The sequence below is a fragment of the Parasteatoda tepidariorum genome, chromosome 4, assembly GCF_043381705.1.
Source record: "Parasteatoda tepidariorum isolate YZ-2023 chromosome 4, CAS_Ptep_4.0, whole genome shotgun sequence".
NCBI lineage: Eukaryota > Metazoa > Arthropoda > Arachnida > Araneae > Theridiidae > Parasteatoda > Parasteatoda tepidariorum.
This window is the reverse complement of record NC_092207.1, coordinates 14604527-14620111: the sequence shown is the minus strand read 5'-3', so window position 1 is coordinate 14620111 and position 15585 is coordinate 14604527. Positions and strand designations below refer to the sequence as shown.

The following is a 15585-nucleotide window of genomic DNA, read 5'->3' as shown; positions in this document are numbered from 1 at the left end:
TATTATACATCATTGATCAGTAGGATAGAAAATAGGGCATCTTAAAAACACTCAAATTACCTTAAAAAAATGGAAACAAAGCTTGAATTTAGTTATTATATAAAAGTAAAACTATCAATATAAATAAGAAAAACTTAGATAAAAATAAAAAAAATAGAGAGAGAATATCCAGTTTTAATTTTTAGTTTCACAAAAATTATTAAGTGATAAAAATTATTATTATGATGAAAAATCCTAATTGCCAGCACTTATACTTCAATTTACAGGTTAATTTGAGTTTTGATTAATTTTTACAAACTATGAAAAACAAGTAAAAGAATTTTGTTTTCAGTGTGGCTTTTATTTGAAATATAAATTAGATAGATAAATATTAGAAATATAAATTGTTGGGAAAAAAGCAATTGGATTACTTTCCATGTCATATTTTATCGGCTCATTGGGCCTAGTTCATAGAGTTTTTCAAACTTTTGTAACTCTTAGATCAGACGATGAGTCAATGGTATGCGAGAATTAGATAATACATTTCTTTTATTCACTAGCATTCACTGAAAATATTAAAAAAGCCACCTCCAATGCTAACAGTCATCATAGGACAGATTCAGAAAAAAGTAGAACTTAGAATGCTTATTATCTAAGATGCAAAGCTGACTAAAATACCCTCTCCAAAACAGAGGACAATTTTGTAGAAGAGATCCATAAAATGAACAAATATCTAGCATTAATTACCTTGATTTCATTTCATTGCTTATCAAAGAGTGCCTGCTTTAGGATATTTTACCTTAGCTAAAAATTAAACAAAAACTTTTAAAATACTGTTTTTTCAAATTTGAGTTTGAAGCAAGTTCATAACTTAACAGCAAATAAAGTTATGCAATGTAATTCTGTAGTTTAAAAGAAAGTACAATGATTTTGATATTTGAAAGGAAAAAAAACTAACAAGTGGCATACTATGCACCCAAAATAACATATCATAATTCAACTGGTACACTTATCAAAAAAAGCTCACCATCTTTATTCTAAGGTCATAAACAATTTTTGCAGCAATATATAAAAGTTGGCCAAGAGGTACAAAACAATAATAATGATAAATGAAGCATACCAAAAATCCTTTCTCCATCACTTTATGCTCAGCATGCAGATGAAGCCTGACTCTCAAAATTCCCTCTAGAGGTGATGAAAAAGGTACCTGGAAAGAAAAATTATTAAATATGATATTTATTAATTTGAAAAACAAAGTTATCTTACTTCTTTGGAGGAATGAAAATTTCAAACCAACATTTCATCAGAAATACATAGTTTTTATTTAACAAGCAAAGAAAATTACTTTTTGATAGTAAATATCAAATATTATCTCTTGTACAAAACAAAGTGCAATCAAGCTAACATTTAACTTTAGGACACATGTAAATTATGGGAACAAAACAAATTTTTCACAAGACTCTAAAAAATTTAAGAGACTAAATGCAATAAAGTTTATTAATAGAACAGTCATAAAGCCTCTATCTTTCTTCTTACAATAATTATCATAATTAGTTTTTATAGAAATCTTAACTTTTAAAAACTATTATTGCCAGCCTAGTGAACAGTATTATTAAACAGTAAAGGCAGTTATACTTTCTTTTTTAAAATAAGAAACTATTATAAGAGTATTTTAAACAAAATAACATTTTAATTTTAATAAATCTCTAATTTTAATATAAAATGCAATCAGCATGCAATAGAATCTTTGAAATGAATAATGGTTATATATATTATGCTTATTTAAGTTGAACCTTATTAGATACTCATCATTTCCATGAATTTTAAGATTGCTTAAGTTTGTTGCAGATCTTTTCAACTTTAAAAAATCCTTTTTTGACTCTAGTTTAATTGACTTTATGGAAACCCTCATTTCAACTTTACCCTGTATTCAACTTTAAAATATTCAGGTTTAAATCTTTAAATTATGTCACTTAAAAACTTATTAATGTCAATATGTAAATTTGAATGTTATGTCTTCTAAACTTATTTATTCCAGTAAATCTGCACACATACTGGGGTAAGGAAATTTATTTCTGCTTCCTTATCTATATTTTCGTAATGTTTAAATAAAAGTATTTGAAAAAATACAAATGAACTTCGAAAGAATATGGTTCACTCAGATTTTAAAAGCTTTGTTTTAATATACTTTCAAGTATATATAATGAAAAAACAATACATAAATAACAATTTTAAAAATATTAATGCTACTATATTTGAAAAAAATATTTATATTTATATTTTGATAATATATATATATTTTAACCACTCTAATATTTATATTTTGACCACTTCAGTTCATTTACTTACTTTGTCCAAAGTGAAACACTTTTTGTTACAGTTCTGAATGCTAAATCTGGTAAAGCCTATCACCCCAAAACTAGAAGATCTCACAGCATTAGGACCACCAGGACTGCTAATAGCTAAAAAAGGGAGAGAAAAAAAGTTAAATATTAAATTCCATCCCTTTTCATTATAAAATGCTTAATCATTGGAACGGTTAAAAAATCTGTTAATTTTCCAATGAGCACAATCTTTTAATTTTATCGATAGTTCCAATTATTATTATTGCTAATTCAAAGTGTAGATTAAAACAAATAAGAGAATTTTAGCTTCGGAATACAGTGATTCAACTTGAGCGTCACATGTCACAAAGGAGGTATACAAGAAAAAATAGCATTAAAAAAAATGTCAAAATAAAATTAATAATAAAAAAAAGACAAGTATACATTGACTTAAATTATTTCTTGGTGATTGGAATCTGTTTTTGACACTTTATATATACAAATAAAAATTTTAAAATGAAAAGCATTTCAAAAGCAAAAACACAAATAAAAAAATTGCTTTTTCGGCAATCAATGTAAGGATGAAAGAAAATAATTTTAATATGAAAAAATATTTTAAGTTTCAAGAGTAATTAAACTAAAGTAAATTTTAAAAAGCTTTATTCTATCCGGGAAAAAAAACTCAGTGATTTGTTAAAATGCAATTTCAGTGCAGAGTGATTAATTAAGTGCAACCTTTAAATACAAATATAAATTTTTAAATTGCTAAATAGGACTTCATACTTTACAGATTAAATGTCATAAAAAAATTTAACAGTGTTTTAGTTTAGAGGTGCCTATTTTGTGAAAATTTAGACATGGAAAGTTAAAAATTACATTAAAAAATCAGCACAAAAATATGGTTAAGTAAAACAATATTTTCAAAAAATTGTCACTACAAATAAAAATCATTTATGACTGGTAAATTTCCATATATTTTTCCGCATATATATTCAAAACTAATTTTGCTATTGTAAAATTTTGGCCTTAAAATTTTATCCAAATTTAAAAATCATTGTCCTTAGTTAAATTTTAACTTGAATTTAATAAAAAACATGCATTTAACAGTACTAACACTAAAAGTTATTTTCATTATGAGAACATTTCCGACTAGGTCATAGAGAAAAAAAGTTTTACAGAGAAAAAAAAGTTTCGCAAAAAATAAAGGTCTGTTAGAATAAATTTACAATAGTGTTCAAGATGATGTTCGAATGATGTTTGAATTTCGACTTTCTGTACAATTTATAGAGGGAAAGCCTCCTAGTTTCATTTAAAAAAACTCGGAAAAAAAAGTTTGTTTTGATATGGCGTAAGCGACCTGTTAGGCTTACTACATTGCACTATCTGACCAATACACATGCTACCTTTCTGTTAAAGACAGCTGGTGGAAAAGCTCATCTTTTCCATAAATTGCAATCAGAAAGGGGTTTTCCCGAGAACTTGCTTTATAAAAAGTATTTTGTGAAACTACCGTTTTACCTGAAGTAGAATTTATGATGGTACTGCTAAACAGTAGTAAATTTACCCATATTTAAGGGTATAAAAATAGTGAATTTGTTCAACTATCAAATAACCTCTGTAATGCATAAGAGAATAAGTATGATAAAATAAGAAGTAATTACGTAAAAATAGTAAAGATAATATAACTCACCTGGTAGCAAAAGTTTGCCATCAGATTTTTTACCCTTTGAAGCCAATCGCAGTGTGCTTTTATCCTAAATAAATATTTTTTTTAAGACGTTAGTGCAAAAATTATAACCAATCATAACACAAATAATTAATCTCCTAATATGTAAATTTCTGAATTTTAGATTTTCTAGAAATTGATTATTCTAATATGGTATTAAAAGAAAATCTGTGTGAAAAAAATCTGTTTTGAATAGCAATTTTGTCAGATTCAGTGTGTAAATTTTTGGATTAGATGGCATAATGTTTAATATTAGGAGTAAAAATGCTTTTCATAAATTTTTTGATAAAATTATTATTTCTTTTATGCTGTTGAAGACAGCTCCAACAGTACAAATAACTATACCTACTTCTAAAAGGGATTTTAAAATAAAATAAAATAAAAAAAGAAGTTTGATTTGGAATGCACACTTGAGTATCATTTTCAGATTGCCTCAAGAAGGACACCATTTTATGGCAACAATAATGTAACAGTTATAACAAATTTCAAACATGTTTGAAAATTGGGAGAAAAAAATATTTAAAAAATTTAATTCATTTTATTAATACTATGTAATCTGCTAATGTAAATGTAAAAAAAATAGAAATTATATTACCTTCCTTTTGATTAAATATTTAATAATTCTAGCTGCGCCTAACTAATAAAGTTATAATATAACAAGAGTTACACAATTAAGGTAATTTCAAATATAATGATAATTTTGAAGTTCAGTTTATTTTAAATTTTAGTCCTTAAAATTAAATGGAGTGAAATTACTCTGAAAAATTTTTTTCATCCAAAATTTTTTTTTTGGAACACTAGATAATCAGACTAGACACATGTCTTGCATGGTTACATAGTGCAGAAACAAAAAACCCGACCATCCTGAATAACTTTAGATCTAATAATCGAATCCTCACGCTCTAAAACTCAATTTTAATTATTTAAAGGGGTGACCTAAAATATGCTAATTAATTAGTGCAGATGATATTTTAAGTTAAAAAATCAGAAACAAAACTTTTTCTGAATAAATATACCTTTTTTCCCCCCCAACAGATTCGGATTTCTGACTCCAAAAATATAGGTGGTAGCCGCAATCTGGGAAATAGACTCCCCATAGTTTTGTCAAGAGAGCGGTCAAAAGTTTGGACCCTATAATGTTAAATTTATATTTTGCATATTTAGCCATATCTCGAGAGCTTTTAAAGCGAATTAAAAAAACTTTGCAAGCAATTATAAAATTCATTTATTCAAAGATAACCCCATCAGGGTGCGTAATCAAATTTTTTAACAAAAAAATAAGAACTCAAATAATATTTTTAAGCATTTTAAAAAACATCATAATTAGGATCGGTGCACTAATAAAAAGTTTTTTTGCCCTGTTTTGAAAGTTCTTCATATATCTATTAACAAAATAATTTCTTAAGACTTTACATGATTATGATAAAATAACTAGTTTCTGACAAAAAAACATTTTCTTGATTATATTAGCCACCATAAAAACAATTTATGCACAATTTTAAATAAATTTAATATTAAGTGGTTCGTTCTATTTTTTAAATTAATAATTACTTTACTTAATTATGTATAAAAAATTAAATTTAAAATTATAATTAATTTAACCATTATTTAAAAATGTTATAGTGTATTTTTTAGATCTTAATAATAGTTATTTATAAAAGCATATTCAACAAAACATTAAAAAGATTATTATTATTGATCATATCGCATTTATAAAGATTTAAAAAAATTAAATAATTTTCAAATGTAAATATAATGTTTATAAAAACTAAACAGTTTTGTCAGAAGTAAGCATCTCGATGGTCCTTACATTCATAATATTTATCAAATCTGAGAACAGAATTTTTTATTTTAATTGTTTTTAAATCAAATCATTAAGAGAAGAATTTAAGTTTTCTGCTGCACTTAAAATAGTGAAAGCCCTTCACTTCATACTTTTTTTAAATCTTCCCACTTAATATAATTGAGTTTTTTTTCCTCATAAAATTGAGTATTGAAAATTTCAAAAGTAATAATACAATAGAAAGTAATATGTAAAAAAAAAAGTTATAAAGTACAATAAAAATATACAAAAATTTTATGTAATTAGTGGATTGTCCCTTAAGTAAAAATTCTTAAAATTAAAAATTTCCGTTAATTCTTCGTTTTAATAAATTAAATGAATAAATATCAAGGGGTCCAAACTTTGGACCGCTCTCCTGATTTAACTATGCATACATATATTACCCAGGTTTGATATCATAGCTGCCGACATGGATAGGAAAAAAATCCAGTAGATTTTACGAAATAATGTATAAATTTCATGATGATTGTTGCGCAATGTACTAAATATCTTACACATGGGGAATTTTAGGGATTTTTACAGTCATCAAAATGGAAAGAATGCAATATTTCCAAGTTATGATTGACATTAAACATACTTGAAATGTTATGTTTACTCATAATTTCGAATATTAATAGGCATCAAAGATAGTTATATGATTTTTTTAAATTAATTTAAGAGAGATAAATTGAACACTGAACTGAATAAAAATAAATTGAACATTTTAGAACAAAAAAAAAGTTTTTAACTGATTTCTATAAATGACGAATGCTTCCTTATTTAGTAGTAATACTTATTTAAATATTCTAGCAATAATCTGTAAAAATTTTTTATTTCATTCAATAGAGATTTTTTTAGGAAACTTACTCAATTTTAGGGAATTTTCAAAAATGTTAAAAAACCAGGAGAATTTTCTATTAAACCAGTAGAAACTGACAAAATCAAGTAGTCTACTGGAAAATCCAGTAGAGTTGGTGGCTATGTGATATGTATTATTCCAGATGCATATCATATTCCCATACCCCCTTTATTTTGGGGGTCAGAAATCCCAATCCGTCGGAAAAAAAGATATGTTTATTCAAAGAAAGTACGTTTTGGTGTCTGATTTTGTAACTTAAAATATCGCCTGCACTAATTAATTAGCATATTTGAGGTCATCTCCTTAAATTGAAGATTGAGGCCTAGAATATGAAGATCCCATCCTTAGATCAAAAGTTATTCGGGGTTGTTTGCTTTTTGGTCTTGCGCAATGTAAATATGGCAGCAGGGGTTGATTAAAAATTATAAAATAAAGAGTTAACGAAAGCAAAATCGTGTAGATTACTTTGATAGGTGGGTGTGCTCCACCTATCAAAATTATCACCAGTGATTCAATAAGATAACTTTGGGACAGTAAACTGTAAAATTAAATTATTATCATGCTTATAAGAAATTAAAAACTTAATTTGAAATTAAATATCATGTTTTGTTTTAGTACATACATTCAATAATGGGATTAGAAAAATAGAATGATTTACAGCAGTTTCTTTTTAATGAAGAAAGAGAAACCATTAAATAAATTCAAGGGCAAATTTAGACATATATTTCTGTCCATAGATTCTCCCTATAAGCCACAAAAGTGAAAACAACTCTTTTCCTATCTATCACAAGCATTTAAGACTGTCAAAAAGGTGGAGAATATAGGTTAAGCATGCATGAAGAATTGTAGTTTTCAAACCAAAAGGACAACAAGCTAATTTTTTAAAAAAATAGGTGGCTATGTTTGGTTTAACAGATGTGTTTATAATAAACTGCTTAATAAACTACGAATAAAATTAATGAAATAACTACAATTTAAAAATGCAACAATAACAAAATAAATAAAACCGAAAAACTTACTCGTTTAATGTGATATTTCTTATCATGTGGAAGACTTTCCTTTTTTGTTTGCTACAGAATGGGAAAAAAAAGGAAAAACAGTTAAAAGAAAAATACATTTTATATGACAATGACCAACAAAATAACAATAGCTTACCAACGCGTAGACTTCAAACACGATCGAAAAATCAGGTGGCAAATTTTGCAGCTTAATGTGATTAGTAAAGCATAGGGCACCATTGGTGACTTTCTCATCTGTTGACATCATTTGAGTGACAATCACCTGCGCACCATGACGTATCAAGCACAAGAACCAGTGAACTGCATCATCTACAAAAGTAAAAGATATTGAAAAAAAGGCATAAAATATTTGAAATTGAACTGTCGGTTCAAAATTCTGAAAATAAGTTCCATACTTTCTTTGACAAGGACTTCAAAGTCAATAGGTACAGCAAGTTTTTTTTATAAAATCAGTAAGGTCATACCAAAAATTATTTAACGAGGGAAAAGTAATTCACACTTAAGAACATTGTATAATAGTCAATGATGCACAAAATATACCCCACAGGCTAAGTGTCTTACAAAGACTAGTTAACTTGGTCCTTAAACTATTTTAAAGTTTAACAAAAATATAAAACAAAAAAAAAGTAACAGAAAATTATTCTAGCCATGATTTGTAACAGAAAGCTAATACAGTGTATCAAAATTTCAGAATGTGATAATTTTGCTATGAAATTTTTATTTATGCACTGGGCTCAGAGCTTGCAATGAGTTGTTATTACTTCCTTTGTGCAAATAAACTGAAAAAGGAAGAAACTTTCAAAGATCGTTAACCAAAAATTATAGTTTCAGAACTTAGTCGGCAATCATTTCAATAACCGAGTGTCATTAACAAATTCTGAGTTAGTGAAAACTTTTAGGAGATATGCAATTTTATCTTATCATTACCTATGAAATTACGATAATTTGTATTGCAATCCAATCAATAGATTTATTTACACAGTTGCTACTAAAATCGAAAAAAATTCCCTGTCTTTTTCAGACATATTTTTAAAAAATTTCAGTCAACCGCAGTATGTACTGACAGTGTTTATATATACAGTCGAAATATACGGTGAATATTAGTCATTTATACATTATATTGTATATTTTATTTCAATTAAAAAATATAACATCACAATGCAGACAAAAAATGTTAGTAAAGATAAAAGAAATATATCAGAGAAAGATTATTTAAAAAAAATAACAACATTTTATGTTACTTAGTCGACACAGAAAACTATAATTTTTGTTTTAATCCTGCAATTTAGAAGTCAGAAGCACAAACTTCTGATAAAAAAAATTCTTATTAAATTTAATTCTATACAATGCATCTGCATGATGCGAAAGATGAAAAATGAACAAGAGTGAAATTTTTAAAGAAAAAAAAGGGCATATCTCAAGTCTTTATTAAAATTAAAATAACATGCTACTTTTCTACATATATTTAAAAATACTGATTGGATAAAATTATAAAAAAAAATCTCACAATTAATGAATCATTAACTTATTATTAAAAATTAACTTGCTAATAATATGTTATGCAAATAAATAAAATAAAAATAAACCTAATTTCTATAAATCAAAAATAAACCTGACCTTCCAGATTTGATAGCAATAAATGCTAAAATTTAGTTATTAATAAATTTATTCGTATCTCTGCTATACAGATAGTTTGCATCACAGATGTTAGTTCATAAAAATAAATCTTTTTAAAATTATTAAATCACCGCACAAAAGAAACAATAAATAGATATGCATTATGGATTCAAAAGTAATTAAAATCTTATTAAGTCAACTAAATAAAATATTTCTCAAAATAAAATACGCAAAACATGACAACTGGATAGGATTGTTTCTTTGGTGATAAATATTTTTTCCTTTTTTTTTTTTAAATATAAATTTTAAAAAATAAAAACAAATTTGCTAAAAAGAAGCAAATAAAAAAAGACACGGCCCTTTATTATAAATATTCCAAAATTTTTTATTAAAATATCAAAATTAATAGAAATTAAACTCAATCGAAAGTAAAATTATCAAAAAAGTAAGCTCTATTGTCTTCAAATCTCAATATATAAAAGAGAAAATTAGATAATCAATTTGGTAAATATAAATCAGAAATTAAACACTCCTAAACTCAAATTTTGCGCTTCATAAGAGCGTGTTAAAAATATCGGAGTTAAAGGGCGAAACCTCTTTAAAAAAGCTAACAAATTTTTATGATATAATATTAAATACTAACTTAAGCAAAAAACATAATTGTTTATTTATTTAAAATAGTTTTATTGTTCATAATTGGTAAATTTGTTTTTACACTTAATTATATCAGTTGGGATTATTTTTATAGACACTAAATTTTACTCATAGATCCGTCTTTTCATGATGTCAACAGAAGGGGCATTCATGCACCAAGAAAATGACAATGACTAAAATAAAAAACATTTGCGAAAAATCTTGCACCTTTGATAAAAATTTTGAAGTTAATGTAGGTAACCTCTAAGAACGACTATTTTAATGTTGAACAGAGTGGTTGCTCCGTGTGTATGTATATATATTTTAATAAATTAACTATTTATAAAAAGAGAAAAAAATTAAAAAGCATGCCTTTTCATTTTTGAATAAATTTTAATAGTTGAAAGTATTTTCTTTTCTGAAAATACATCAAAGTTTACTGACAAAAAAAAATTTAGTTCTTAGAACACTAATGTATACCAAAAATTTTCATATTTGACTAAAGATGTACAAGTAAAAATTATATTTGCCAACATAACTAGGCATGCGTACGGCCCATCATTGATCAACCTGCTGTGCAAGTGGACCTTCATTGAAAAAGTTTGTGCATGTAATATTTGAGCATATTAGAGGGCAATAAATTATGCACATCAGAGGGCAATAAATATTTTTCCATAAAGACAATAATTGCAATTACATGTGATTTTCTACATTTTCCTATTGCCATAATAGGTAGAAATTACTTCAAATAAGCTTTGAAGTATACACCAATTATGTGTATAAATTATATGTGTATATAATATGTGTACAAATACAAAACTTATTGCATCCAAAGACATTTACATATATATATATATATATATATATATATATATATGTTTTTTTTTTTTATCATAGCTACAATTTTTTGCTTACCATTAAAAAAGCAAATCAAGAAAAAGATTAAGACACAAGGGTAAGAACAGCCAAGTTAAACAATGAGAAGCTCTTGTTCAAACACCAATTATTTTTATTTTTAAAGAGTTAAACAAATTTAAATGTATCATACTTAAAAACAATTGATTTGCATGCTATACCTAATGTTAACAATCATCAAATACTGATAATAGGAATTATTTTCAAGAAATTGAGTTACATTTATAGTCAGGTTAAAACAATAAGATCATAATTATTGAAAATACATTCATCACAAATGTCATAACAGAAATCCACTACACGAAATTTACAAATTTCTATTTTCTTTCACAAGAGAATATTTTTAAAATATATATAATGTAGATGGAATCTGTAAAAATTATCAAAACATTTTAGAATTTTTTAAACATTACCCAACAAGTATAGTGATAAAGTAGAAATAAGATAGAAATATAAAGTAGCAATTTTCCCAAAACCATAAGCAACAACTCTTTATGAGAGCAGACTCATTCACTCCAACTTCATAAACTTACAATGAATTAAGTGCAATTAGGAAAGCAAGCAGAATTTCCCATTTAAGAACCATTTTTAGTTAAGATTATTAGTTTTAGTAATGTATTAGAAACCATAAGCAACAACTATTATGGAAACAATCAGATTTATTAGTTTTAGCAATGTATTAAAAATCATAAGCAATAACTGTTATGGAAACAATCAAATTCAATCTATTTTGTAAAATAATAAAGAATTGAGTGCAATTATTAAAGTCCAATACCAAGCTTAGTAACCAATTTCAGTTAAAAGTACTAGCTTTAGCAATGTATTTAAAACACCTCTATTAATTTAATACAATAAAGGCAAACACCAGGATGTCTCCTTCCTTTTAAAAAAAATTCCAGAAAATACTAAATAATGCAGAAAGACATAAGGAAAGAACTATGATACCTCTTCCATGAATAACTATTTCCTACTTTAACGTCTTTTAATATTTGTCCCCTATCCATTCCTATAACAATGTAAAAAAAAATCTGGTATATACAGGGACGAGAGTAGTCAGAAAGTAAAAAAGAGAAAATCCAAGAATGAGTATTATATATATACATATATATTTATCTTGTAAATAAGAATCGCAATATGCAACTTTTAAATTAGGTAAATACGAAAGTCGATGCTTTATGTTAAATTCGCTGAATAAGAATCACTACAAAGACTTAAAAACGCGTGAATACAAATTGCGATATTGAATTTCAAAATCTTGTAAATAAGAAGCGCAATATACGATATTTGAATTACATGAATAAGAATTGCAATGCACAACTTTGAATTCGGGTAAATACGAAAATATATGTTTGATATGAAAATCGCGTGAATAAGAATCAAGATATTAGCAGATTCAGGACTTAAGATTTCTAAAAGCTTTACGAAAATACAAGCTATCTGTCAGAAAAATCTTATTTTCTGCTATACAAAAGCAGAGAAAACAGCTAAAATAAGAGAAAATGGGAAGGGTTGGCAGCGACGTAGTTTGCATTTTCTGCTTATCTTTGAAAATCGAAAATAAATATAATAATTTTATTTCAACGACTAAATTTCCACAAAAAGAGGAAAAGCTGAAATTAGAGAGACTAAAGCAAAAAACTCTCACCCCTGTATATAGAGCGTCCTCTAATAGTAGTTTCCTGAAATACCAACATTCCAAGTCTGCTTGGAAAAAAAGTTTATTAAGACTAACGTTAATGGCTTATAAAAAAAGGTAGTCTAATAGTTAGGAGAATACTGACAGCATTTCAGAACGGAGCCAGATACTGACTTGATGCAGTAATCGCACTGAGATAACTCTCTGACGGCTTGTGAATCAGTGACAATTTTAATAGCTAAAATCATGGAATCTAGTACTAATGAAGATTGTGAATCTTCAAATAACTCTATAAATGCAGAGAGTAATAAAGAGTTTAAGTATTTCTGTCAGCAAAAAAAGTCAGGAAAGAGACCATGGCAAACCAACATTGCTAAACTAGAAACTGTATTGATTCATTAAAAGTTAATTTACCTATAATTTCAAGACACCCAGAAGTGCAAGACATCAAAATATGAGTGCAAAGTGAGTTTGGTCCTAAAATATGTAGCAAAAGCAATGTGACTAAAAAGAGAGAACTAAGAATCCTTTTTTTTTAAAAAAAAAAATTAATTTTTAAATGCAATACTTAGTTTAAAATGAAAAACAAAATAAAAAAGCATGCTCATGCAAAAAATACAAATACAAACCAGGTTTATTAAAGTGCAAAAATAAATGTATAGATGAAATGAATGAAAATAATTTTGAAAGTTAGTACTTAAAAAAAAAAAATCATGCCAAAGTTAATTATGCTTTCATGCATTCACACTTGCATAAGAATAATAACTGCATATATTAATAGTAACTAATTGAAGAAAATGGGTTAATCAACATAACATTTACTTCAATAAAACAAATGCCCAAATATAATATACCAAATTATAGTAGTACTTAATAAAAAAATTTAAAAGAAATACTAAAAATATGCTCCTATTCCATTACCAAAATAGAGGTATATAAAACTATACTACATACATTTAGCACAAAGGTATTATATACTTTCTCTATACAAAATGGACATTAAAGTTTAATAACATAAAACAATTTTTAAAACCAGCTTTATTATTGGTAAAAAAAATATACCTCAACAAGGTGATATCTAAATATATTTTTCAGGATTAAAAAACATTCAAGACCATATACATAAAAAAATAATTCCTTAAAATGCAATTTCTATTCTAGAAATAAATAATTTGTAGAATATAATGAAGATCTGAAATGACATTTTTTGAAGAAGAAAACATTAAGTTTGATGGGAAAAGTTCTTAACTATACGATAATTTATTTTGCTAAGCATTTTAATTCCAAAGCCCTCAGTGTGTGAAAGACTAACAACAATGTCAGTGTGTTTTTGCAAAAGAAGAACAATGAGTCAAAAAGTAACCTTAGAAAACTTGTCTTTCATCAGCAAATTAAAATGACAAGAGTAAGAGGGCCCTGAATTCTTGAGCAAAATTTGATTTTCAATTTCATGCTACAGACTATGCTTTTGCTACAAAATAGTATATTTCATCATAATTGTGACATTCCATGCATTTTCTGTACAGAAATGTTTCATTTAAGCCCATTTTATTAACGAAAAATCTACTAGAGTAAATGAACCAATGAAAATGACAATGGACTAGTAAAATCTTTCAGTTAGTGGTTTTTCGGATCGGTGATTAAACTTTTTTAAATTTTAAACCCAAGAGATACATAACAAATTTTGTCAACTGGAAGTGGTAAACAAGAAATAAAGGCATAGTCGTAGTTTTTACTGTCAATACATAAACTTTAAGACTCCTTAACTAAGAGCAATCTCCCAAACACTTTATACAACAATAATTCTTAATTGTAAAACAAATTTTTTTCTTCTTTTTTTTTTACTGAAAAAGCTAGGCTCAGTGGCACGACAGCCCATAGAGGGTCAAGGCCTAGTGCGCCCATCTCAGTTTTCTTGACCTTAGACTCTGGGGTGCAGGAGCAGATGTTTCGGTCAGGTGGTCAGCCGAATGCGGAACCTGCAGTGTTTAGTTCCCAAACATACTTAGCACTAATTTATCGATCCACTGAAGGAATTAAAGGCTGAGCCAACCTTGCCCGGCCCGAGGATCAAACCCAGGACCTGTGGCGCGGGAGAGCTTTTTTACTGCAAACAACTTTTAAATATAACAGTCATTTGTATTAATCATAACAATATTAATAAAAGTGCTCTTCAGATATTAGGTTGTTATATTCCCTTTTAACTAGTTTTAAAATTTAAAATAAATTTACATAAAATTCATAATAATATTCTTTAAGAATTTAACTAAAGAAAATAAAAGAGGAAGGAAAATCTAGCAACAAACTGATTATACAGAGTTTATGTAGAACTTTTTTAACACTTCAAGGAAAGTTATAAAAAGTTTAAAAAAACTTAATAAATAAAAACAGTAAAAATAATCATTTATATACCAAAAAATATAAAGAAAGCACACAATAACACCAATTTAGTAGAAATCTTGATACAGCTTTAAAATTAGAAGACTGAAAATTATTTAATGATTTGATTTATGAATTCTTACTTATTTTTCCTTCTAATTGTGCAGCTAAAAATTCTTGTTTTAAAGGTAGCTGGAGGTCTGATATAGTTAAAGTACCAGTACCATCAGGTACTTCACCTTCAGCTCCAAGGGTTTTCAATCGTTGTATTTCATTTAGCAAAGCTTGTCGTTTTTGAGCTAAAATTAAAATAAAAAGTCAGCTTTTAATCTCTGCACACAGTCAGACTTACATTAAAACTATTTTAAAGCTTATTTTTGAATTAAAATTAGAATAATAAATGTTATTCTATGCTTAACATAATAAATCCAGCATGTTGCAAACTAAGTGTTACAAAAAAGTAAATGAGAAATCAGAGAAAATAAAAGGATGAATGATTGCAAGGATGTTTCATTGTCATGAGACCTGTGCTTACCAGAAGAGTTTTATGATGGATTTATTTTCTGAAGTATTGAAAAAAAGAGACCACCCAGTATTAAACCTAACATCAAATTTATTATATTTTTTGCAAGTGAATTGTTGTCTATTTCCAAAGCTTTCTACATTTAAATGTCTG

At 26.5% G+C, this 15585-nt stretch overlaps 1 protein-coding gene across 2 annotated transcripts in view; it reads right to left on the bottom strand.

The window, feature by feature from the left end:
- The window catches only part of LOC107441418 (anillin), a 41519-nt gene that overhangs the window by 4286 nt on the left and 21648 nt on the right, over positions 1-15585 (bottom strand). The window contains exons 12-18 of one of the 2 annotated variants that reach the window (XM_043040658.2): positions 15053-15208; positions 12945-13007; positions 7866-8038; positions 7730-7780; positions 3994-4057; positions 2329-2441; positions 1100-1186 (exon numbers count right to left, since the gene is read on the bottom strand). In XM_043040658.2, coding sequence (XP_042896592.1) covers positions 1100-1186; positions 2329-2441; positions 3994-4057; positions 7730-7780; positions 7866-8038; positions 12945-13007; positions 15053-15208 — 707 coding nt within the window. The remainder of the gene's footprint in view (positions 1-1099; positions 1187-2328; positions 2442-3993; positions 4058-7729; positions 7781-7865; positions 8039-12944; positions 13008-15052; positions 15209-15585) is intronic. The other variant, XM_043040663.2, reaches the window with a different exon arrangement.